This window comes from Mixophyes fleayi, chromosome 2, assembly GCF_038048845.1.
Source record: "Mixophyes fleayi isolate aMixFle1 chromosome 2, aMixFle1.hap1, whole genome shotgun sequence".
Taxonomy (NCBI): Eukaryota; Metazoa; Chordata; class Amphibia; order Anura; family Limnodynastidae; genus Mixophyes; species Mixophyes fleayi.
Genome location: NC_134403.1, coordinates 161003317 through 161026980, shown reverse-complemented (window position 1 = coordinate 161026980; position 23664 = coordinate 161003317). Strand labels below are relative to the sequence as shown.

The window sequence follows — 23664 nt, the reverse complement described above, 5'->3', positions numbered from 1 at the left end:
TCTCCTGGATGAGAAGTTCACACGGAAGGGGCTTCCACAGCTGCTAGACTTGTTTCAAACAAACTAAGCAGAAAGATAGCAGATCCAACAAACAGAACATAGCAGTAAACTGTTGATTTGTAATTGATACTTCACTCAATATATCTATACGTGTGTGTGTTTTTTAATTTATCCTATCAAATTCTTTAATTTTGAGTTTAGATGAGTAACCAAGCAGTATGCACAATCTCCTCTAGTACAGTTGGTGAGATGGGAGTGGATTTTAGCATTTCTTTTTACATTTTGGGTGAGCAGAATTAATAGCTTTGGAGAGGTTTGAAGCTTAGGCTAAGTTTACAGATAGGTTTTGGACAACTTGAACATATGTTATGACAAAGCCATAAGTATGGAATGGTGTTACATCTTGTCCTAAGTTCACAACCTAAATGGGAGCATATTATTGTGGAACATAGCATACAGTGAATTAAAGAGGAAGGAGATCTGCATGAAAATTCTGATATGCTGACCTGTCAAATCATAGGCCAGGAGCCAAGTGGTATACACAGCTCAACCAATTAATGAAATCTCTGGACAGTTAAGTGGCAATGTAAAAAAAACCAAAAAAAACCTTTGTGGTGGATGGAAAACATAACATATAAATAATACACACTCTGTGGCCACTCTTAGGGATAGCTTAATAGTACTGGGCTGTACCCCTCTCCCTCTCGCCTTCTGAGCATCTTGAATTCTTCGCAGCATGGATTTAGCAATGTGCTGGAAATATTCCTTAAAGATTCTGGTCCATGATAACAATAACAGGTTTTTCCAGATTTGTCAGCTGCACAGTCATATTGCATCTCCCATTCCATCACATCCCAAAGGTGCTCTTTTGAATTGAGATGTGCTGACTGTGGAGGCTATTGGAGTACAATGAATTTATTGCCATGTTTTTGGAACAAGCTTGAGATGTGTGCTTTGTGACATGGCGCGTTATCTATTTGAAGATGGGTTGACTGAGACCGTAAAATGATGCACATGGTCAGCAACATGGGTAGGCTGTGGCATTTCTCAAGTTGGTATTAAGGGGCCTAATGTGTGCTAAACATTCTCTACATCATTACACCACCACCACCAGCCTGCACCGTTGACACTAGGCAGAATGGATCCATGTTGTTTACAACAAATTCTGACTCTCCCATCTGCATGTAATAGTGGAGATTGAGATTTGTCAGACCAGGCAATTGTTTTCCAATCTCTAACTGTCCAGTTTTGGTGAGCCTGTTTTAACTGTACCGTCCGTTTCCTGTTCTTGGCTGACAGAAGTGGAACCTGATATGGTCTTCTGCTGTTTTAGTTCATCCACATCAAGGTTCGATGTGCTATGTGTTTAGGGATGCTCTTCTGCATACCACTGTTATTACGCATGACTGTGAGTTACTGTTGCCTTCCTTTTGGCTTGAGCAAGTCTGACTTTTTCGCCCACAGAACTGCTGCTCACTGGATGTTTTTTGTTTTGATCACCATACTCTGTAAACTCTAGAGTTGCGATGGGTTATACCCCCTATAAGGGAGCTATCACTGGATCCTGCTCTCTGTGTATGGGGCTCATGAGTTGGTGTCTATATGAGACATCCTTTCTGCTAGTAAAAGCAGGTCCTCCAGTCTTCATTGTCACCCAGCCTGGCACCAACAATCATTCCGTGGTCGGTCACATAGATCACATTTCTTCCTCATTCTGGTGTTTGGTCTGAACAACAACTGAACCTCTTGAGCATGTCTGCCTGTTTTTAAGCATTAAGTTGCTTCTACATGATTGGCTGATTAGATATTTGCATTAATGAGCAGTGTACCTAATAAAGTAGCCACTCTGTGTCTGTATAGATAATATTTTGGGGAAAACCTTTGCAAAGGATGAAGTCTTTATTTGTGTTTTGACTCACTAGGTTAACTCATTTGTTATATTTTAATTATTGTTTTCTGTCTCTCCAGTTATAATGCATTTTGATTTTCAGAATTTTCCTGGGCAGTCTAAATAGTGGTTTACTAATTTGTGTAAACACCAAACCAAGTTTAGCTGACCACATCTGTGTATATTTATATAGTTTAGGATTACCTGCATCATGCTGCTTGTTCCTTTTTCAAACAATGAATTGTGACACCTTCACTTAAATGAGAGTAACTCGTCTTCCTTGGATGCCATGGGACAGAGAGCGTAACTTTTTTTTTTTTATATTGATATCTTGCTGAGCTTGTTGCTAGAAGCCTCCTTGTGGTTCCTAGGTAAATTACTCTCTTGTCCATGTATCACACTTATTTTGAAATCTTTTTTTATGAAGTGTGTGGGAATAGAATTCCAATGCTCCTGTCCTTTTGTTGTACATACACTTTTGACTGGCTTATATCTTCTAAAAAAAATATTATGGTTTGGTATTTTATTTTATGACTGTGCAGTACGGTATGCTCTAAAGACATTTCCCAATGGACAATGAACACAAATCCTATATATAAAATTCTTTAACATACAAGATGTATGTTCAGTATGTTAAATTACAATGTATCTTGTGCTTTTAATCAGAAACCTTTTGTAGACATTAAGCTTGTTCTCTTTTATAAGCGCTGTACATTTCATGTTAAATAAAATTAGGATTTAATAGATAATGTTCATTGTATGTATCTTATATTTAAACGACAGGCACCCTAAAGTTATCTTGACGGATATCCTAAGATCTGATTCAGGAAGACAATCTGCACAAACTAATATTACTGGTTCAAATTCTTATAATGATGCAACGTTTCAGATAAGTCCCATTTCATCACCTACCTCTAAAAGCTCACCAGCATATCAAGTTTTGAAAGCTTTTCCAGAAAGCTTGTGTTTGTCCAGGTATAGTATGTTATTTCTAGATGGACGTCTGAGTGCCCAGTATGAATATCTCTGTGTTTAAAAATTATTTAACAGTGTTTGTGTATGTGTGTGTATAAATTAATTGTGGTAAATAACATCCTACAGGTTTATACCTGCATTATTATAAAGGAAGAGATTTATACCTCATCCTAAAATTGTGAAAAGTAAAACATGATTTATAGAAGAACATCACAAGAGTAAAGAAATAGAAATAAATACATTGCTTTTCTAATAATAATCTCTAACGTCACAGGTGGCACTCTGGGGTAAGACTTTCACTTTAATAAATCTTTCATCAGGGATTACATTGTATACAAAGCACTCGCCTTAAATACGTTCTCACCCAGGTGAAATTCACAAATTGCTTTGCTGGCACCCAATGGCATCTCTGGCAATATCAGGGACATCTATGGCACTATTATGGGAGAACATAAAAAAAAAAAATGTAAATAAACCCAAACACCTCACTGTTTCGGCTAACGGCTGTTATCATAAACTCAGATGCCCCATGGTCTTAAACTCCACATAGTGTAAGCTTATGAATAACACTTATGAATAGGAGGTGATGACAGGAGATAACGATGGTCAGGAACAAGCAGGGGTCTAGGAACAGAAGCTGGCAGCATAGCCAGGTATAGGTAAGGGACAGGGTCGGCAGCAAGCAAGAGTATCCAAGTCTCAAGCAAAGGTCAGGGCCACCAGCATACAATCAAGGTCCAGGAAACAAGCCAAAGAAATTAATCCAAGTTTCAGTACAACAGACAGGAGCCGGTCATCTAACAGGAACTGAACACTATAACCGGCAGGGAGGCCAAGTCCTTCCTGCCTTAAATGCATAGGTGATCCAATCAGAAGGGCACCGACACCCTAATCAGACACAGAAAGCTGTTAACAAATGCCCAATATGCCAGGACGCAGCACTGTCAAAAAGAGCGTCCAGACCATTGTCCGGGAAATGGCTGGGATGAAGGGGAAGTAATGTCCCGGCCACAGTGAGTTGCGGCGGCTAGGGGCACCGCCGTGGCTCGTGACACACACTTGTACAATACAAGTAAAAAAAAAAAAGAATAAATAGACTATATACTATCAAGAAGTAATTTGAGCAGCCTGTTACAGGCATGTCCATTAATCTGTCCAAATGTAAATCCCATAAATTCTTAGTGTGTGCACTGAGATCCTTAGTTGATGTAGGGCTGTAAGTGCACATCAAAAACCGAATGAAGAGAACCACTTTGCTAATACCAACTCCTATGTATCAGAAATAGACATGTATACCCATATAGATTCACGTTGCTATACAACAGCAAGGGTTTACCATTATTATGCTGTTCTTATATCTGTTTGTTAACACATATCTAATCCGCCTATCATGTGGCAGTAATGCAAATAAGCATACATACATTGTTAAGATGTTCAGACCAAACATCAGAATGGGAAAGGAATGTAACCTAACTAGCTTTGACCATGGAGTGGTTTTTGATGCCAGACAGAGAGGTTTAGGTATCTCAGAAACTGCTGACCTCCTGGGATCTATTTGCATAACAATTGCTAGAGTTTACAGAGAATGGTGCGCAAACCTAAAAACATCCAGTGAGTAGCAATTCTCTGGGCAAAAACTCTTTGTTAATAAGAGAAGTCAGAGGAGAATGGCCAGACTGGTTCAAGCTTAACAGGAAAGCGGCAGTTTCTGAAATAACCATGTATTACAACATTTGTATGCAGAAGAGCATCTCTGAACACACAGCACTCAAACCTTAAGGTGGATGGGTTACAGCAGCAGATGCCCACACTGGTTTCCACTCATGTCTGCTAAAAACAGGAGACTGTGGGCACATGCTCCCGAAAATTGGACAGTTAAGTAAAAATGTTGCTTGGTCTGATCTTGAATTCTGCATCAACATGCAGATGGTAGGGTCATAATTTGACGTAAACAGCATGAATGCATGGATCTATAATCCCTAGTGTCAATGGTGCAGGCTGCTGGTGGTGGGATAATGGAGTAGGGAATGTTTCTTTGCACACATTATGCCCTTAATTCCAATTGAGCATCGTTTAAATGCCACATCCTATCTGAATATTGTTGTTAACCATGTGCATCCCATGATGGCCACACTCTTCCCATCTTCTAACAGCTACTTCCAGCAGGGTAACGCGTCATATCACAAAGCAAATGTCTTCTCAAGCAGATTCCACGATCATGCCAATGAGTTGAGTGTACTCAAATGGTCTCCACAGTCATCGGATCTCAATCCAATAGAGCAGCTTTGGGATATGGAGGGAATTTAGACTGTAAGCTCCAATGGGGCAGGGACTGATGTGAATGAGTTCTCTGTACAGCGCTGCGGAATTAGTGGCGCTATATAAATAGATGATGATGATGATGATGATGGGAGACTTACAGCATAAATTTGCAGCCCACAGATCTGCAGGAACTGCGTTATGCTATCGTGTCACCATGAACCAGAATCTCTAAGGAATGTTTGTGTGTATGTATATTATGTACCATTCCTTCCAGACAATTAGACATTAACAAATATTTTGGTATCCACATATGTATTTCTTTGGTATGGAGTGGAATAAAACACAAAAAGCTGAAAAATTAGCTTAGTCCACACAGAAATCCTTAAATGGCCTGGATAAAATTGTTGCCACCTTTTTACAAGTAGTTGGAAATAATACGTTTTCAAGCCAGTGATTCTCCTTCACTTTGGAACTGAAGTGCGGTTTGGTGCCTACACTAAAAATCACTCATTAAATGAGTTTAAATGGAGAAAAGTATTCATTCTCCTGTTTTATGTCACTGTATGTATCAGAATGAGCATGGAAAAAATGGAGAAAACAAGGGAATTGTCTTGGAACCTCAGACAGAAGATTCAAGCCAACCATGGACAATTACACGGCTAAAAATCTAATCTCCTGAGATCTTGATGTTCCTTTTTACACTGTACATAATGTTATCAGGATGTTTAAGGCCCATTGCACTGTAGCCAACCTCCCTGTACGTGGCCATAAGAGAAAAGCTGATTGAAGCAGAGGATTTTTCAAATGGTGGAAAAGTATTTTGCTCAACTGCCAAACTGATACAAACTGATCTTCAGGTACAAGGAACAACTGTCTCAACTCGCACCATCTGTCACCATTTAATTGAAAGGGGTTTATATGGTAGGAGACCCAGAAGAACCCCACTGCTGAGTGATCTAGGAAAGCCTGAGTGGAGTTTGCCAATAACACAGCCGAACCAACCAAAATCCTGTCCTGTGGACAGATGTGACCAAATTAGGATGGCATTATTGTTACCAAAGGCTGTGATGCCAAACATTATGCGTAGGGTATAATTTTGTCAGTGCCAGTTCTTTTCTTTTTCCGTATTACTATTGTTAATTTCGACTTATGTTTAAAGGAAATTGTGAGTTTTTGGTAGAGCTCCGTAGCAGCTGTTACCCCAGTAGTTACACCCATGGACAGGGCCATAATTATTGAAGGGCATGGGGGCTACAAATTGGTAATTGTGGCTTTCCATATGTGGATTTGTATTTTTTTATACAGATAATTATGCATAACAAATGCATATATGCATTGTATATTAACCGCAGGGAAAGGGCTATATGGTTCCTGTGCACTGCCGCCATTTTATTTATTTATTTATTTTTTTTCTTTTATATTATTATCGTTTGTTTTTTTGGGTTTTTTTTCTTCTCATTGGGATTTTTAACATGCAGAGAAAAAAGCTATTGGTGCTAGGTGTTTGAAACCCCCGCAACAGTAGAAAATTTATTCTGCAGGGAAGATCTATATATCTCATTACCCTGCAATTCAAATAGTAAGCTTTGTAAACCGTATAGAGATCTAAAAGTTGCTTCTCTCGGAGAGTATCTAACTTGTGATAAATGTTGGATAGGTTCTCTCTTTTTTTTTTTTTTTTTTATCTATATGTGTCTTTTAAATATAGTGTATTTTTAAAAATGAAGCTAGCCTTTAAATAAATAGTGGTGCATATATCCATTATATCGGAATGTTCTTTTGTCACACTGACAAAATAATACATATTACCTTTTGTTTTGTATTGAAACAATTTTTTTTTTTTTTTAATTCTTTATTTTGAATGGTCAGACAACAAAAGGTATATACAATACGAAGTCAAAAGTTTACAAAGTATACATAGAAGGACATTAACATTGTAATGGAGTCTAAAGAAAACGTCTTTCGACAACTTGAGAGATATATTGACCATATTTTCCTTTTTTGCTTTTGTATAAATGTAAGAAACAATAATGAAAGTAGAATGGAAGGGGGTGGGGTGAAGGAAAATTAGGAGAGAAGGGGAAGGGAAGACCACAAAGGTTGATGCATGAGTGTAATCGGAAAGAAGGTGAAAATATGAATGTTAGAGGATCAAGGGATGGCGGGACAGGAACAGAGTCCTGCCCGCCGCACATGGGTCACAACGGAGTCGTTAAGGGCCAGAGGGGAATGAGCATTCTGCGAACTGCCAGGGAGCCCACACTTGGTTGAAAGTGTAACCTCTATCATGTAAATAGTACGTAATTTCTTCCATGGCTGACACGTGCCAGATTTGCTTTTTAAGGGCAGAGAGAGATGGAGAAGAGGTACGTTTCCAATTAAGGGCTATAAGGGATTTAGCGGCTGTGAGGATATGTGCAGTCGGTTTTCTAGAAAATTTATCAAGGTCTGGGGGGGGATAACAAAGGAGGAAAATCCAAGGGTGTTTCGCCACGGGAGCCTCAAATAGAGTGTTGATAAAGCCATGTATCACGTCCCAGAAGGGAGTGATAACTGGACAAGTCCACCAGATGTGTAGCATTGATCCCCTGTGGCCACAACCCCGCCAACAGTCAGGTGACGAGGAGGGGAACATTGCGTGGAGACGGGTAGGGGTATAATACCAGCGGTAATAGATTTTATAGGATGTTTCTTTTAGTTTAGTCGATATGGAGCTTTTAGCTATCCCCAGTCTCATGTCCTCCCAGGCCTCCTCATCTGGGGGGGGGCAGATCCTTCTCCCAGTCAGCTTCATGTGAGAGTATACGGATGGATAGTGGATTCAAGAAAGATATTATAAAGTTGTGATACCATACCCTTATCCATGGGGTGAAGTTTGCAAAGGTTTTCGAATGGGGTAAGGGGACGTAGTAAATATTTGGGTGGTAGGGATCGTAAAAAGTGGGTGATTTGGAAGAACTCGAAAGGGTTAAGCATTCGAGCTGGGGGGCGAGGTTGGAGTTCTGCTAGCGGAAGCCACTGGCCTTGTTTCGAGAAATCTGATGCCAGCTTGAGTCCAATGGCGGTGTCTCATCTTGGAGAGGCCAGGAGGAAATATAGGATTAAACCAAATGGGAGTCAGGGGGGAAAGGGCAGGTGTGAGTTTCAATTTGAAGGAGTTAGAATCCCAAATCTTGATATCAAATTTAGTGGTAGGAAGTATTTTGGATGGAGGGGGATGGTGTATAGGGGAGAGCTAAATGTGCCGCCTCCAGGTCAAGCCACGAGGTGGAACCCGAGGGGGCGTATGATGCAACAATTTGTGAGAAATGGGAAGCCAGATAATATAACTTAATATCGGGCAGTCCCCTGCCGCCACTAGAGATGGGTTTTTTGAGAATGTTGAGCGAGACCCTTGGGGGCCTGTGATTCCAAATAAAACATGTCAGAGCTTTCTGGATATTGGATAGGAGGATGGCAGGGACAGCAACTGGTATATTTTGGAAGAGATATAACCATTTGGGTATGATATTCATTTTAACTGCTATGATCCTGCCCAGCCACGAGATGATGAGACGGTTCCAGGATGCCAAATCAGATTGTGTTTTGGAAAATAGAGCTGGGAAGTTTTCCTGATAGAGGAGGTCATAACGAGATGTAAGATAGATTCCCAAATATTTTATTTTCTTGGTCTGCCATTTGAATTTGAAAGAGGACCGTAACATTTCGGCCTCCCGAGGGGGAACATGAACCAGTATGGCCTCTGATTTTGTGTAATTTATTTTGTAACTCGCTATCTCACTGTAGGTCTGGAGAATCTTATAGAGGTTGGGGAGGGAGATGGCCGGCTGAGAGATAGCAGGACATCGTCCGCAAAAAGTGAAACTTTAGAGTTGATGTCCCCCACCTGCACGCCCGAAATGTTAGGATTAGATCGAATTTGAGAGGCCAGTGGCTCAATTACTAGAGCGAAAATAAGGGGAGAGAGGGAGCAACCTTGTCTTGTACCGTTTTGGATAGATATCGAATTTGAAGGTGTGCCATTGATCAGTACTTTAGCCGAGGGCAAGGAGTACAGTGCCAGGACGCCAGTGAGAAAATCACCAGTGAAGCCAAAGGCCTCGAGAGCTGCTCTCATAAAACCCCAGGAGATCCTATCAAATGCTTTTTCAGCATCCAGAGAGAGAAGAATAGTGGGGGATCTCCTGGTGTTTGCAATATGGATGACATCAATGGCTCTCCTGGTGTTATCCCTTGCCTGGCGTCCCGGAATGAATCCCACCTGGTCATAGTGGATCAATGATGGGAGGAATTCATTCTGGCGATTTGCCAGGAATTTAAACAATTTTTGTTTTTGAATAGTCCTCTTAAAAGCAACAGGTGTGACTGAATATGGGTGCAGAAAATATTCACATTAATACAAAGTGATTGGTATGTTTAGTAAAAGGGAGCTCCCTATAGTATAAAATATATTACTTCTTGGCACACAAATTCTTTTCATATGTATATTTTGTTTGTATTTCACAATGGTTCAAATTATAAGTAATATTATTACAATATCCCACATTTTAAAAGATTTCTTTACATATACATAAGAGGTTTACAAATTTAGCTCCCATTAGTGGTTCACTATGAGAGTGCTTTTCTATTATTTTATTTCATTTTATTTTTTGCAAGTTGTTTATACCTTTTTCAAAGGAGTTTGCATTTTGACAATTTCTTTTGTACCTTCTACTGTGGAGCACACTTGATTTATTGTAAAAGTGAGCAGGGCTTGTTTCTTCAGTATCAAGCAGATCAGGGGGTAAATGTATCAATGTCCGGATTCTTCAACTCCGGCGAGATCGGCGTCTTCAGCGCTTAAATTTAAAGCGGTGTTGCCTTGTAAAGGGAAACTTCCCTTTACAAGACAGCGCCGCTTTAAATTTAAGCGCTGAAGACGCCGATCTCGCCGGAGTTGAAGAATCCGGACATTGATACATTTACCCCCAGGTGTAATATGTACCTCTTGCTGGCCTCAAACGGGGCGACCGTGCCTGCATAGAAACACTGGCTAAACTAGTTTTGTTGTTGTTGTAAATGTCATTGTCCTTGTTTGCTTCTATTTTGAGCTTTCAGTTCTGACACCTTACATTTTTTTTGTTTCTATCCATAAGATATTTCAGGATGATAAGGTTCTTAACCTCTAAACCACATTTTCATATCCGTTTTATTGAGCTTTTACTCTTGAAGGGCCATTAAACCTACCATACAATTTTGCCTTACATAAACGAGCTACCAGCATTCACAAATGCTTTTGGTCATGTAGTGTATGTATACGCCCGTTCTAATTAGTGTGTTTGGCCATTTCATCCACCCCCCTTGCTAACAGATGCATACATCCAAAAGAAAACACCAATTTTAAAAGTCCTTTAATTAAAATAAAGATTCAAAAGCCCTTGTTTTCTGATAGTTTCCTAAATCCATAGGTTCTGAACTTTTTTTGTTCAAGTAATCCAAATAGATTACAAATTAAAAAATATGACATAAGAGATTGACGATACTTCCTAGCAGAGCAACAATGCCAAATAATGAAGTAGTCAGAGTGCAATCAGGCAGTCAGAACAGATGGAGCATATTTACCCCTCAAGGTTAATTCACACATTACTACCTAAATTAGGCCCAAAGATCTTTTATTTTTTTGTGTACATTAGATTTGTCTGATCAGCGCATTAATTTTTATTTTTCTCTATCTGTCTGCTTGTATTTTATGTCATGATACAGCACTCACTTGAGCCTGCGTGAGGTGTCTGTGACCAAGAATTAAACAAAAATAACCAAGTTTAAAAATGATTAAAACTCTCCCTATCTATCTTACACACTAAGTTTTGCCTTGGCAATCACGCCACCATCATAATTTGGTTGAAGAGCTAACACTCTTACTCAGGATATTTATATACACTAATCTCTTACAATTTTCTTTAATCAGAGTTATCATAAAGCAGATGATCTCCCCTGACCCAGAATTATCATAAACCGAATGAACTTCTGCATTTCAGCCATATAGTGTTTTTAATACTAACTAAATCTGACACATGAATTTGTAAGAATACAGGGACATGAACTTAAGTGTGGTTTAATATGGAGAATAAATTCACAATGCTTAAGATGCAAAAACAATAACTTGGACATAGAAAGTTATTGTGTAATACTTTCTTATGGATTAGACAACATTAAAGTGTACACTCATGAATGATCAGATTTATGTCTGATGGGAGAGCATGAATTCACTGGAGCAGTTAAAAATGAAATTAACTTCCAATAGTGAACATATCCTTTAATTTTTAAAGGACATTTTAATATTTTTTTCACAACCCCACTGTGGTATTTGCACAAAGGTCTGTGAATGCAAATGAGCTGCTTCGATCACCTTTTCAAACACCCTTCATAGATTCTTCATACAGACCTAACATCTTAATAGAATGTCCTATAAAGATGATATTTCCTCCACACAATAGGTCATAATTTTAACCTTCATTTGCATATCAGACATGAAGTAAGTATAATATTTCAGAAAATTGGACCGTTTCCTGTGTCCTTATTTCCCTTCAATCAAACTTAGACCAATGGCTCCGCTTCATGTCACCCAGTTAAGAAGTACTAAGAAATAGAACCACAACAAATGTGAAGGATCTGTTGTTGGATATTGATATAACCTTAAAGAGAGATTTCAAAAAGTTTTAGCTTTTACGCCCTGTGCCATAAATTGGTATTGGACACTCATCTGCACCTAACACACAGCTGGATCTCTATTCATAAATACATTGTGAGCAGAGCACAATCATTTAGAGACAATCAAAAGAAAGCAGTAAATTAGTCTCCTGCTCTAAGGGTTTCTGTAAACCACACCAGATTAATACTGTGAATTAAATATCAAACATATATGTGTGTTGTTTTATAAGACTTGTAAGTAGCTTACATAAGTTATTCTATAACTTGTGATGGTCTTTCAAATTTTATTACCAATGATCTGACTTTTTTAAAAATCTTAATTTTATTGTACTGGTTTGTTTTTCAGGACAGAACATAATATTGGGCTTCAAATTGAAGAAGAGCCCTACCGGGAAAAAGAAAGTGACGCTAAATATCCTGAAAAAAGATGTTCACTGGAGCCTAAAGGTTTGTTTTTAAAAATAAGTTTAATGTTTAAGAGAGGGCTTGAAATAAGTCTTTAAAATATAATATGCCACATATTATTTTGCCAATTTTTTTTAACATACAGATAATTGCCTGACTGATTCCGTTGGCCAGCAGTAGAACACATTCACTAAGGACTGGTGCACACTAGAGAATACTCACTTCTGTACAGACTAAGGCACAGTATAGTAGTGTTGCATATTGCATTTTGTTCTTGGGGAAGCTTGCCACCAAACCTACTTACTGTTGCTTGCTGACAAGTCTCCAGAAACAGCTCTGTGAGGATGAGCAGGTAAAAAGTTTTTCCTTTCACCTCATGTCTGACACTGGGCACATGTGCCAGCCTCCAAGTGGTCAGCTGATCAGTTTGTTCCTTAGAGATCAAGTATAGCGGACGCATTGACTAATACTCACTGTAGTAACCATCTTTTAGAGCCAGTAATACGGGATTAAACCCTAAAAGGGATGTTATCTACTTCTACCACCATCTCCCTCCACAATGAAACCTTGTTAATGGGGCAAATGCTGAGTAAAAGGTTGTCAGAACACTGCTTAATACTTTATTGGAGTCTGAAAAAAATTCCTGCTCTGACAGGGATTACCTCTCCTCCTCCAAAAGTCAAGTTACATTACAGCAAGGAGGACTGTTCACAATATCGTGGTTCTGACTGAAGCTGGCAGTCTGGGATGCCCACAGCCTGTATAATAAAAATGATATTTGACTTTGTATGTAGCCAAAAGTCATCTTCCTAATGACTATATAATTCCATGTTGCTTTCAGGAGGTAGATTGTGCCACTGGGAACGTGATCATATACTCTGCCTCTTATATAAGAGACAGTTATGTTCACTGAATTACAAATGGCCAGAGTGGGCAAGTTGGGTAATAGCTTCATCCACACCCCCCTTTTAAAATGTACTATTTTCAGTCCAGATTAGTCCGTGCTGATTACCTGATTTTAAGAGATCACACTAGGTTACCAGATATCTCAGTATTACTTGTCCCAGACATTGACTTGGCACTTGCTTTTATAGTGAGAAGTTTGTCTATTTGATATCTACTGTCATGGCCAAAAGTTTTGAGAATTAAAAAAATATTGTTTTTCACAAAGTCTGCTGCCTCAGTTTTTATGATGGCAATTTGCATATACTCCAGAATGTCATGAAGAGTGATCAGATGCATTGCAATTAATCTCAAAGTCCCTCTTTGCTATGACCTTTATCCTAAAACAATTCCACTGTATTTCAGCCTTGCCACAAAAGGACCAGCTGACATCAGGTCAGTAATTCTCTCTTTAACACAGGTGAGAATGTTGACGAGGACAAGGCTGGAGATCACTCTGTCATGCTCATTGAGTTGGAATAACAGACTGGAAGCTTTAACAGGAGGGTGGTGCTTGAAATCATTGTTTTTCCTCTGTTAACCATGGTAACCTGCAAGGAATAATGTGCAGTCATCATTGCTTTGCACAAAAAGGGCTTCACAGGCAAGGATATTGCTGCTTGTAAGATTGTACCTAAATCAGCCATTTATCGGATCATCAAGAATTTCAAGGAGAGAGGTTCAATATTTGTGAAGAAGGCTTCAGGGTGCCCAAGAAAGTCTAGCAAGTGCCAGGACCGTCTCCTAAAGTTGATTCAGCTGTGGGATCGGGGCACCACCAGTGCAGAGCTTGCTCAGGAATGGCAGCAGGCAGGTGTGAGTGCATCTGCACGCACAGTGAGTTTGAAGACTTTTGGAGGATGGCCTGGTGTCAAGAAGGCCAGTAAAGAAGCCAATTCTCTCCAGGATAAACCTCAGGGACAGACTGATATTCAGTAAAAGGCATAGGTATTGGACTGTTGAGGACTGGGGTAAAGTCATTTTCTCTGATGAATCCTCTTTAAGATTGTTTGGGGCATCTGGAAAAATGCTTGTCCAGAGAAGGAAAGGTGAGCACAACCATCAGTCCTGTTGTCATGTCAGCAATAAAGCATCCTGAGACCATTCATGTGTGGGGTTGCTTCTCAGCCAAAGGTGTGGGCTCACTCACAATTTTGCCTAAGAACACAACCATGAATAAAGAATGCTACCAAAACATCCTCCAAGAGCAACTTCTCCCTACCATCCAAGAACAGTTTGGTGACGAACAATGTATTTTCCAGCATGATTTAGCACCTTGCCATAAGGCAAAAGTGATAACTAAGTTGCTCAGTGTCACCGTTGGCTTATGGGAAATTGATCCCTAGGCTCTGCTAGACATGGCTTAGCTCACCCACAGGCGCGGAGTCTAACAGACAGGTGGTCTTCACTAGGAACCCCCGCAAGGAGGTATGGATTTAGCGGCACCAAACCTGCAGGTCGCGGTCCTGTGAGTGGGTAAACAGCAGAACGGTGTGGAGGAGCCAGGTAACACGAATAGAAACAAATGAGGCACAAGGAGAATAAATGTCCTATGGTACATCGAGGAAAAGCAGAGGCTGTCACAATGGTGTATCCAATGGTGATTGGTAGAGATACTAGAACAGCGGGAGTACAGCACTGGAGTATGCTGAGCATACACGGGAAAGCAGAGGTAGCTGAGGGAGAACCGCCAATGAGTCACCAAGGCAGTTGCGGCTCACAGTGATAGCGGTTAGAGAACTTGAGCTGTCACGAGGACGTACATCAGAGACGGTATAGAAGTACTGAAAGTAAACTGACGTGGTGAAGGTAACTCGTAGTAACAGATGATGAGTCATAGGTGTATTAGCAGCTGTGAGTGGTAGCGATGAGCGAACTGAAGCCGCCGCGATGAAGTACACTGGAGATGGTAGTAGCAGTGCTGGAGCAGCAATAGTTCAACACAGCAGGAGACTGAGAGCAGACTGGAGCACAGGCAAACCACGAGGAGAACAGGAACCAGGACCACAGGCTACAGGAAGTGAGCTTGAAGAACAGGCATCAGACAGGTGAATCCACGAGGTTTAAATAGTGCTCCAGAAGTGCTTAGCCAATTAAAAAAGAGGGAGGAGGTCCTGAAGTGCAATAGACTTGCACCTGCACAGATCTGAATATAGCTGAATGAATGAATGAAGTTAGTATGATGCTGGAACATGGCAGTTTCCAGATAAATGAAATGCGGGTAACGGGACAGGTACTACTTGCGGGACCGAAGCATACACTCAGGGATCAAAACATCAAAATTTTGGTCCATGGCAAGGAAACTCCCCAGACATTAATCCTATTGAGAACTTGTGGTCAATCCTCAAGAGGCGGGTGGACAAACAAAAACCCACAGATTCTGACCAACTCCAAGCATTGGTTAGACAAGAATAGGTGGCTATCAGACAGCATGTGGCCCAGAAGTTGATTGACAGCATGCCTGGGCAAATTGCAGAGGTCTTCAAAAAGAAGAGTCAACACTGCAAATATTGACTCTTTGCATAAACTTAATGTAATTGTCAATAAAATGCCTTTGAATGTTTTACACAGAAATCTTAATTGCATAATTTATACTGGGTATACTTCACTGCACCTATAAAGTGACTTTGATAACTTAATCCTTACACTAAAAATATTATGACCATAACTCTAGTTTTGTTGTAATACAGGCATTCTCCAAAGTGGACAATCTCACTTTGTGTTTAGTGAATTCTACATCTTTACTACTCTTGTTATTTATCACTTCTGGTTCTGTATGGTAAAGCCCCTTTTACGTATTGTACAGGGTAGCTTTATGTCCTTTGTGCAGGGTTTTGCTGTGATTTTATTTTGTCATTTTAAATATATACAGTTTGACCAGTGATATTATACGGGTCGCATTTCTTGTTGTCCAGGCTAATACAAAAGTTAGTATTATAAAGTTTCAAATGTTTGCAGACAACATAGTCCTTGGTCAGAAAAGTGTAAACTGTTTAATTTGGAAAGACTAAGCTAGATTTATTAATATGACTTTTCAGCCAGTCCTACACCTGAGTGATTTTCACAGTTCATGGTACTGGACAAACAGAATTTGTAAAGCAAAGCATCTGTTGAAATTGGACTATAGAAAGGGTGTGTTTAATGTAGCAATAGAAATGAAAACCATAACCAGAAGATTTTTTTTTTTTTTTTTTTATCCAAGTTTTAGGTAAATTAATTTGTTTGCTTCAATGTCTCAATTTTATTTAACTTTTATTTGAATGCAACAGAACAAGCACAAGAGACACCATGTAGTAAGGTGTGCCGAGATGTCAGCAATACATCTATTACTTCACCTAAAGACTTTAACTCGGGGCCAAGAAAAAGTGGTAGCCTTGAACAAGGAAGCCCAATTTCAGCTAAAGCAGCGGAGCAGGAATGTGTGAGTGACCATATGTCTGGTTTCAAAATGTAAACAGTTTGCAAGTAAAACAATTATGTGTTAATTATGTGCAAGAATGTAAAAGAACTATTAAAAGTTTAATATTGCGATTAACGTTATGAGTGTTCTTGAAATTCAGCTTGGAGGAGACCATATCTTTACTGCAAAAAAAAATACATAAACAAGGCACTAGTTTATAGACCGTTGAATTCAGTATTTTTAAAATAACAATATACCCTTGTTAAGTTGTTTCTATTCTCTCAAATGAGAAAGTGACTATAAGAACTTGCTTACATATTTCTGCAGTGGTCTAGACACAGTAGTTTTTTGACTGACACACAAATGTACCAATCAATTTACCTTGAATAATAATGGGTCTAAAGTGCTGTGTCTCTGAGGTGTAACATGGTGTCTAACTAGGGTTGCTGTAATTTTTAAAGAAAAAAAAAGTTTGCTATGGCATTACACATCACAGCCCGTACTTATGGGTTACTAATGAAAAACAGTTACAGGAATCTATCCCCACTTATTCTGGTAACTGTAATGCGGCAGGTGTGTTCTGGGAAAATGGGACTTATGATAGCTCTTAATATAACTGAAAGCTAAGCGTTATGATACTTATTTCATATATGACCATAGTTAGAAGCTTGAGCCAGAGTGCTGCCGAATGCTTGTAATGGTGTCCTTCAGTGATATAGCAGTCAGTGCATTGCCAGCAAAATCAAAGGTGAAGGGTCTGTGGTGCTGGTCCAATAAAAGATAACTTTATGACCAAACAATATTAATTTGGTAATGTACACCAACCCCTATCTGCTCTCTGTGATTCTCTGGGATCTCTCCAGCCTGAAGTTTGAATGTAAACTGCAGCTGATTGGAGAGGCCACTTCTGCAACCTCCTTTCAAACTCCAGTCTGTGAGTCCTGAAGGAGGATTTTGACTGCAGAGGTCAGTGATGGTGAATTTCTACCACTCTGAGGGACCAACCATATGACCTCTTCAGCTTTGCTAGTAGGTGGAGGATTTCATTACCTAAAATATTTTTTTTTCTTTGCGAGTTTTCTTTTTAATGTAGATTTACCTCTGCAAATTCATGATAACATGGCCACCTGCTACTTCCAGTATTTGCTTGAAGTGGAGCTGTCATTTCCTTGGTTTTTAATAAATTTTGAAGATCTTAAAATTCATACTTAACTAAATTAGTCTCTGTTCAGTCAGCCCCCCTTTTTTTTTTTTTTTTTTTTTAGCTAATTCCTGTAAAATATTAACAAAATGTTGAAATATCTTCCAACTCTGAAGAATCTAGAAGTTGGTTTGGGTAGGTCTTTATCACCCACTGTAGCTGTCAATCTCCATTGTCACCATGCTTCTCCCTTCTCGTCTCTGAGCAGAATAGCTCCAGGAAACCGATAATGGCACCTATTTGGGATCTGCAAAGGAACAGGGCAATTTAACATGCTACGTGCGGTTTATAACATAGGTATTCAATACCCAGTGCTTAGACCTAAACCTTAGGTGAAAAGGTAGGAAACTGCTCTGCAAGTAAATGGTCTCAGTAAAATTAGTTCCAATTAATTGAAGTGTTGCATAATAATGTGCAAAATGTTGATAATTGTTTTCTATTACAGAGGAATTTTCATGTACTTTGAATTTCTTTACTTTTCATTCTTTTTCTGTATTTGGAATATTAGTCAATGTACAGAAATTGATAGATATTCTTCTAAATTTTCAGAAAACTCCTATAAAGAATAACATGGGATCGCCAAATACACGTGAGAAGACATACTGCTGTAAAAGAGCAGAACAAAGGAACAAGAAGACCTCACTTTCACCATTAAATGTGCCTGTACAAAATGCGTCATCCTCTTCTGACCTTAACTCTGACTTTCCACTGCATTCAACAGACAGTAAAATATTTTCCAAAGATGGCTTGAGTGAAGAAAATAAAGAAACTTTCCATGTAGATCCACCAGCACCTAGTTCCCGAACTAATACCCAGACCAATAGGTTGTGCAAAAGAAAAATACACAAAAAAGATATGAGTAGAGAAAATGTCTTTGTGGAGCCAAGTAAGTCTTCACATAGTCCTAGAGATTATGTACTATCTAATGGTTGGCATCCAACTTAAGTTTCTATTCTTTTATGTTTACTTTTAGAAATATATAAAGCGTAAATTTCATTGTAGGGTCATTCCACGTCAGTTCAACCAGGGTTGTCCACCACTCATCTCAGATTTCTCCGAATTTTTTTTTAGTTAAGAGAGGATGTCAAAACAACTATTTCTGCCAAATATCTCGACTGTCTGACAATTAGTTGATTATATATTGATTTTTCAATTTATTAAATAATTTACTAATCGCGGCTTCTTTATCCAGTTTATTTGAAGTATTACGGGTGTTTATTAAGGAATCAACACAAAATTTGGACCCCTAAGGTAACTCTTCCTACTGAATCCAAAAATCCAAACCAAATTACTTTATCTGCCTCATGTTTTGCGTTACGGCAAAAACGCACGTTTTTCGAATATCATTAAAAACGCTAGATTCAATTGACATTAGGGATCCCATTTTTTGGGGTGTGTTTAAAAAAGGTATAAATTACTACCACAAAAAAATTCAGCCGGGTACTCTCTTTCATAGTGGAGAAAAAAAATAACGAAGTTGGTGCTCGATTACTGCTGTACAGCATACATAATTTACACATTGTTAAAAACTATACCAAAAAAGTGAACTAAACTGAGGCAATGGGATAAAACTCCTATACAAGAAAATGAAACAAACAGAAACTGATGGGAAGGGGATTCCCTTTAGAGAGACCAAAACTGAAACTTTCCAGAGAGAGAGGGAGACACAGAAAGAGTCAATCATGGCAGCTGCTCATTTGGTTGTCTTTTACATACGGACTGCCATATTACTATTTACTCAAAAACCATTGGATTACATCGCTGGGACCACTTTACAGATGAAGAAATAGAATTTTTGATTCTGAGAACTGAAGTTTCAAATGCATTAACCAATGATCCTGAAACCTCAGTCTGCTAATATCGTGAAAAGCTTCTGCTGCTAAGATATGAAGAATTTCAGAAAACATGCTGTAATCTTTTTTTGTCTCGCAAAAAAGGAGCCAGAAAAAGCTTAAAAGTTATGTCACTGAAGTGGACCAAAGAACAGGGTAACTGTCAGTTTGTTGTATATTTTAGGCAAGATGATTGTCACACTTCAAACTGTGTGAGCCTGTGCGTTATTAGCGATACCCATGACCATGTAGCTATAACTGTGCATGCCTTCATTACGGTAGCTATGAAACACTTAGCAATATTATTGTCAAAATTGTAGTATGTGAATTTAGTGATGGTGCTAGTGCACAATATAAGAACTGCAAAAACATTTTTAATATATGCTTCAATAAGGATGACTTCAACATTCAAGCAGAATGACATTTTTTGCCACATCGCACAGTAAGAGTCCATGTGATGGCATTGGAGGGACAGTTAAACGTCTAGTCTCACACACCAGTCTGCAAGCAGTGGAAACCCATCACATCTTGATGCCTCTGGACCTGGGCAAATGAAAATGTACATGGCATAACGTTTTTTTACGTGTCACAAAACGAAATACAAGACTGCGAAACCAAGCTGCATAGCCGTCTAGAAACAGAAAACACTGTGGCAGGAACACGTTCTCATCACAGATTTCGGCCTATTGGTAAAGCTACACATATATCGATTGTCATCAGACGACATAAAGACAGGAGGAACCAAAGTTAGTGTCACTATGACCACAGTAACAAAAAATGTGGACAAAAGTGATCTGCAACCTGGAACATACATAGCAGCAGTGTATGATAACATTTGGTACATTGGGTATATCATTCAATGTAATGAGGAGGAACAAGGGGCCTGATTCATTAAGGATCTTAACTTGAGAAACTTCTTATTTCAGTCTCCTGGACAAAACCATGTTACAATGCAAGGGGTGCAAATTAGTATTCTGTTTTGCACATAGTTAAATACTGACTGTTTTTTCATGTAGCACACAAATATTAACTTTAAATTTCAGTTTACAAATAAGCTATCAAGTATTTGTGTGCTGCATGAAAAAACAGTCAGTATTTAACTTATGTGCAAAACAGAATACTAATTTGCACCCCTTGCATTGTAACATGGTTTTGTCCAGGAGACTGAAATAAGAAGTTTCTCAAGTTAAGATCCTTAATGAATCAGGCCCAAGATGTGCTGATACACTTAATGAATCCAATGAACAAATGTGCTGTCCTGGCCTTTAAGAGATAAGTGTTTTTTTTCCTTTTATCCATGTCCTCTGTGTAACGGAAGTGCCTACTATCAAGGAAGTACTGGAAGGCAGTATACACTTTCTGCTGACACTTTAAGGAAAATTTCAGACCGTTACAAGTTCCAAACAAGGGAAAAATAATGAGATTGTTGACTCAACTTCAGTTAGGGGTTAAGTTATATTAAAGGTTTTAAATTTCATGATTTCTTGTGTTAATTATGTATGCGGTGCAACAGTAATCGAACATCAGCATCCACTTCATTATTTTTTTTTCTCCACTATGAAACAGAGTACCCTGCTGATTTTTTGTGTAGTAGTAATATATACCTTTTTTAAACACCCCCCAAAAAATGGGATCCCTAATGTGAAATGTAAAGTGGTCTCAGCTATGTAATCCAATGGTTTTTGAGTAAACAGTAATATGGCAGTCCGTATGTAAAAGACTACCAAATGAGCAGCTGCCATGATTGACTCTTTCTGTGTCTCCCTCTCTCCCTGGAAAGTTTCAGTTTTGGTCTCTCTAAAGGGAATCCCCTTCCCATCAGTTTCTGTTTGTTTCATTTCCTTGTATGGGAGTTTTATCCCATTGCCTCAGTTTAGTTCACTTTTTTGGTATGGTTTTTAACAATGTGTAAATTATGTATGCTGTACAGCAGTAATTGAGCACCAACTTCATTATTTTTTTTCTCCAAAAGAGAGTACCCGGCTGAATTTTTTTTGTGGTAGTAATTTATACCTTTTTTAAACGCCCCCCAAAAAATGGGATCCCTAATGTCAATTGAATCTAGCGTTTTTAATGATATTCGAAAAACGTGCGTTTTTGTCGTAACGCAAAACATGAGGCAGATAAAGTAATTTGGTTTGGATTTTTGGATTCGGGAGAAAGAGTTACCTTAGGGGTCCAAATTCTGTGTTGACTCCTTAATAAACACCCATAATACTTCAAATAAACTAGAGATGAGCGGGCTCGGATATCTGAAATCCGAGCCCACCCGAACGTTGCCGATCCGAGACAGATCCGGGTATTCCCGCCAAATGCAAAACTGAAACCGAGGCTGTGAGTCATAATCCCGCTGTCGGATCTTGCGATACTCGTATTCTATAAATTCCCCGCTAGCCGCCGCCATCTTCACTCAGGCATTGATCAGGGTAGAGGGAGGTTGTGTTAGGTGGTCCTCTGTCCTGCTATATCCTGTGCTGTGCTGTGCTGTGCTCAGTCCAAAAAAAGTTATAAAAAAAATAATTATAAAAAAAAGAAATTAAAAAAAAATATCCAAAAACAATCCTGCAGTATAAGTCCATTGGTACTCCAATATTACAAAGTTCACTGATTCTGCAGAATAGACTGGGAATTAGTGGAAATGATTGTTATTGAATGTTATTGAGGTTAATAATAGCGTAGGAGTGAAAATAAACCCAAAAACTTGATTTTAACACTTTTTATGTTTTTTTCAAAATAAATCCGAATCCAAAACCTTAAATCCGAACCAAAACCTTTAGTCAGGTGTTTTGCGAAACAAATCCGAACCCAAATCCAAAACACGAGACACCAAAAGTGGCCGGTGCACATCCCTAAAATAAACTGGATAAAGAAGCTGCGATTAGTAAATTATTTAATAAATTGAAAAATCAATATATAATCAACTAATTGTCAGACAGTTGAGAGATTTGGCAGAAATAGTTGTTTTGACATCCTCTCTTAACTAAAAAAAATTCAAAAAAATCTGAGACGGGTGGTGGACAAATCATGTTTTTTTTGGGTGATTTGATGTGGAATGACCCTGTAGCTGTTTAAATAGAAATAAACTCACCAGTGGTATTCCCACTTCCACGTTGATCTTTTAGCTGTCTTTAGGGATAATTGATTACTGTGGCAGATTGGATATCTTTAGTTCCTACTTGTTTTTGTGATCATTTTTTGGGTGTATTGTGTAGTAAAACACACTAAATACATTACAGTTACAGCTTGCTTACTGGAGAAAGTTTTGTAAATGTAATATTTCTCTCTTTTTCTTAATGTAGTTGTGCTGTCTAGTGACGAGGAGGAGAGAAGACAAGAAGAAAGTGTAAGCGTAGATTGTGTTAAGGCTATAAAGGAACCCTCAATTGAAATGAAAGATGATGTGCGTGAGAAGCAGTGTCCATCTCCTAGTAATGATGCAGTACCTATGGTATGCTAATAATATGCTATGTGTTTGTGTTACAGTAGATAAGTAATTCCTGCAGCTATTTTTTGTTTAGTTGATGAAAAATGGCCATAAATTAAGTACAACATTCTGATATTGCTCACTGATGTGCAAGCTTGAGGTCAGGAAAATAACAGCTATTGACATCTGTGCAGCACTTTCCAACAGGTTATGTAGTCTACAGACACCATGTCGGTGGCTTATATTTTGTCCAATGTCTGAGCTCTGACCGAATTTTGACTTTACTGAGTCACTGGGTTGCAACATCATAACGTACCTGAACTTGTGGGAATGAGTGAGCTTGCAGCAAGCAAACTGCTTGCTCCTGCCTCTGCCTACTTACATGGACTGTAACCTCAAAATGTTCAATTGTCTCTAGGACAGGAGGAAGTATATGCATAGTTTTAGGTTATGCCTCTGTTTTAAGTTCTGAACAGAATTAGGGAGTTGTCTACTACTTTTCCCTTCTCTCTTTCATATTTTTGCTCCTTTAATAAACTTGTCATGCTCCCAATGATGTCAACCTCAGCAGTCAATTATGTCACACCACTAAGTCATGCTCCCAAGCTACTGTATTATGAGAGAATTATAACACTTAATAACACT

The 23664-nt window shown here is 38.8% G+C and overlaps 1 protein-coding gene across 3 annotated transcripts in view; it reads left to right on the top strand.

Annotated features, from left to right (window-relative positions):
• The window catches only part of SENP7 (SUMO specific peptidase 7), an 88735-nt gene that overhangs the window by 10147 nt on the left and 54924 nt on the right, over positions 1 to 23664 (top strand). For 2 of the 3 annotated variants that reach the window (XM_075194881.1, XM_075194880.1), the window contains exons 5-9: positions 2672 to 2863; positions 12162 to 12262; positions 16432 to 16583; positions 18313 to 18649; positions 22895 to 23043. In XM_075194881.1, coding sequence (XP_075050982.1) covers positions 2672 to 2863; positions 12162 to 12262; positions 16432 to 16583; positions 18313 to 18649; positions 22895 to 23043 — 931 coding nt within the window. The remainder of the gene's footprint in view (positions 1 to 2671; positions 2864 to 12161; positions 12263 to 16431; positions 16584 to 18312; positions 18650 to 22894; positions 23044 to 23664) is intronic. The other variant, XM_075194882.1, reaches the window with a different exon arrangement.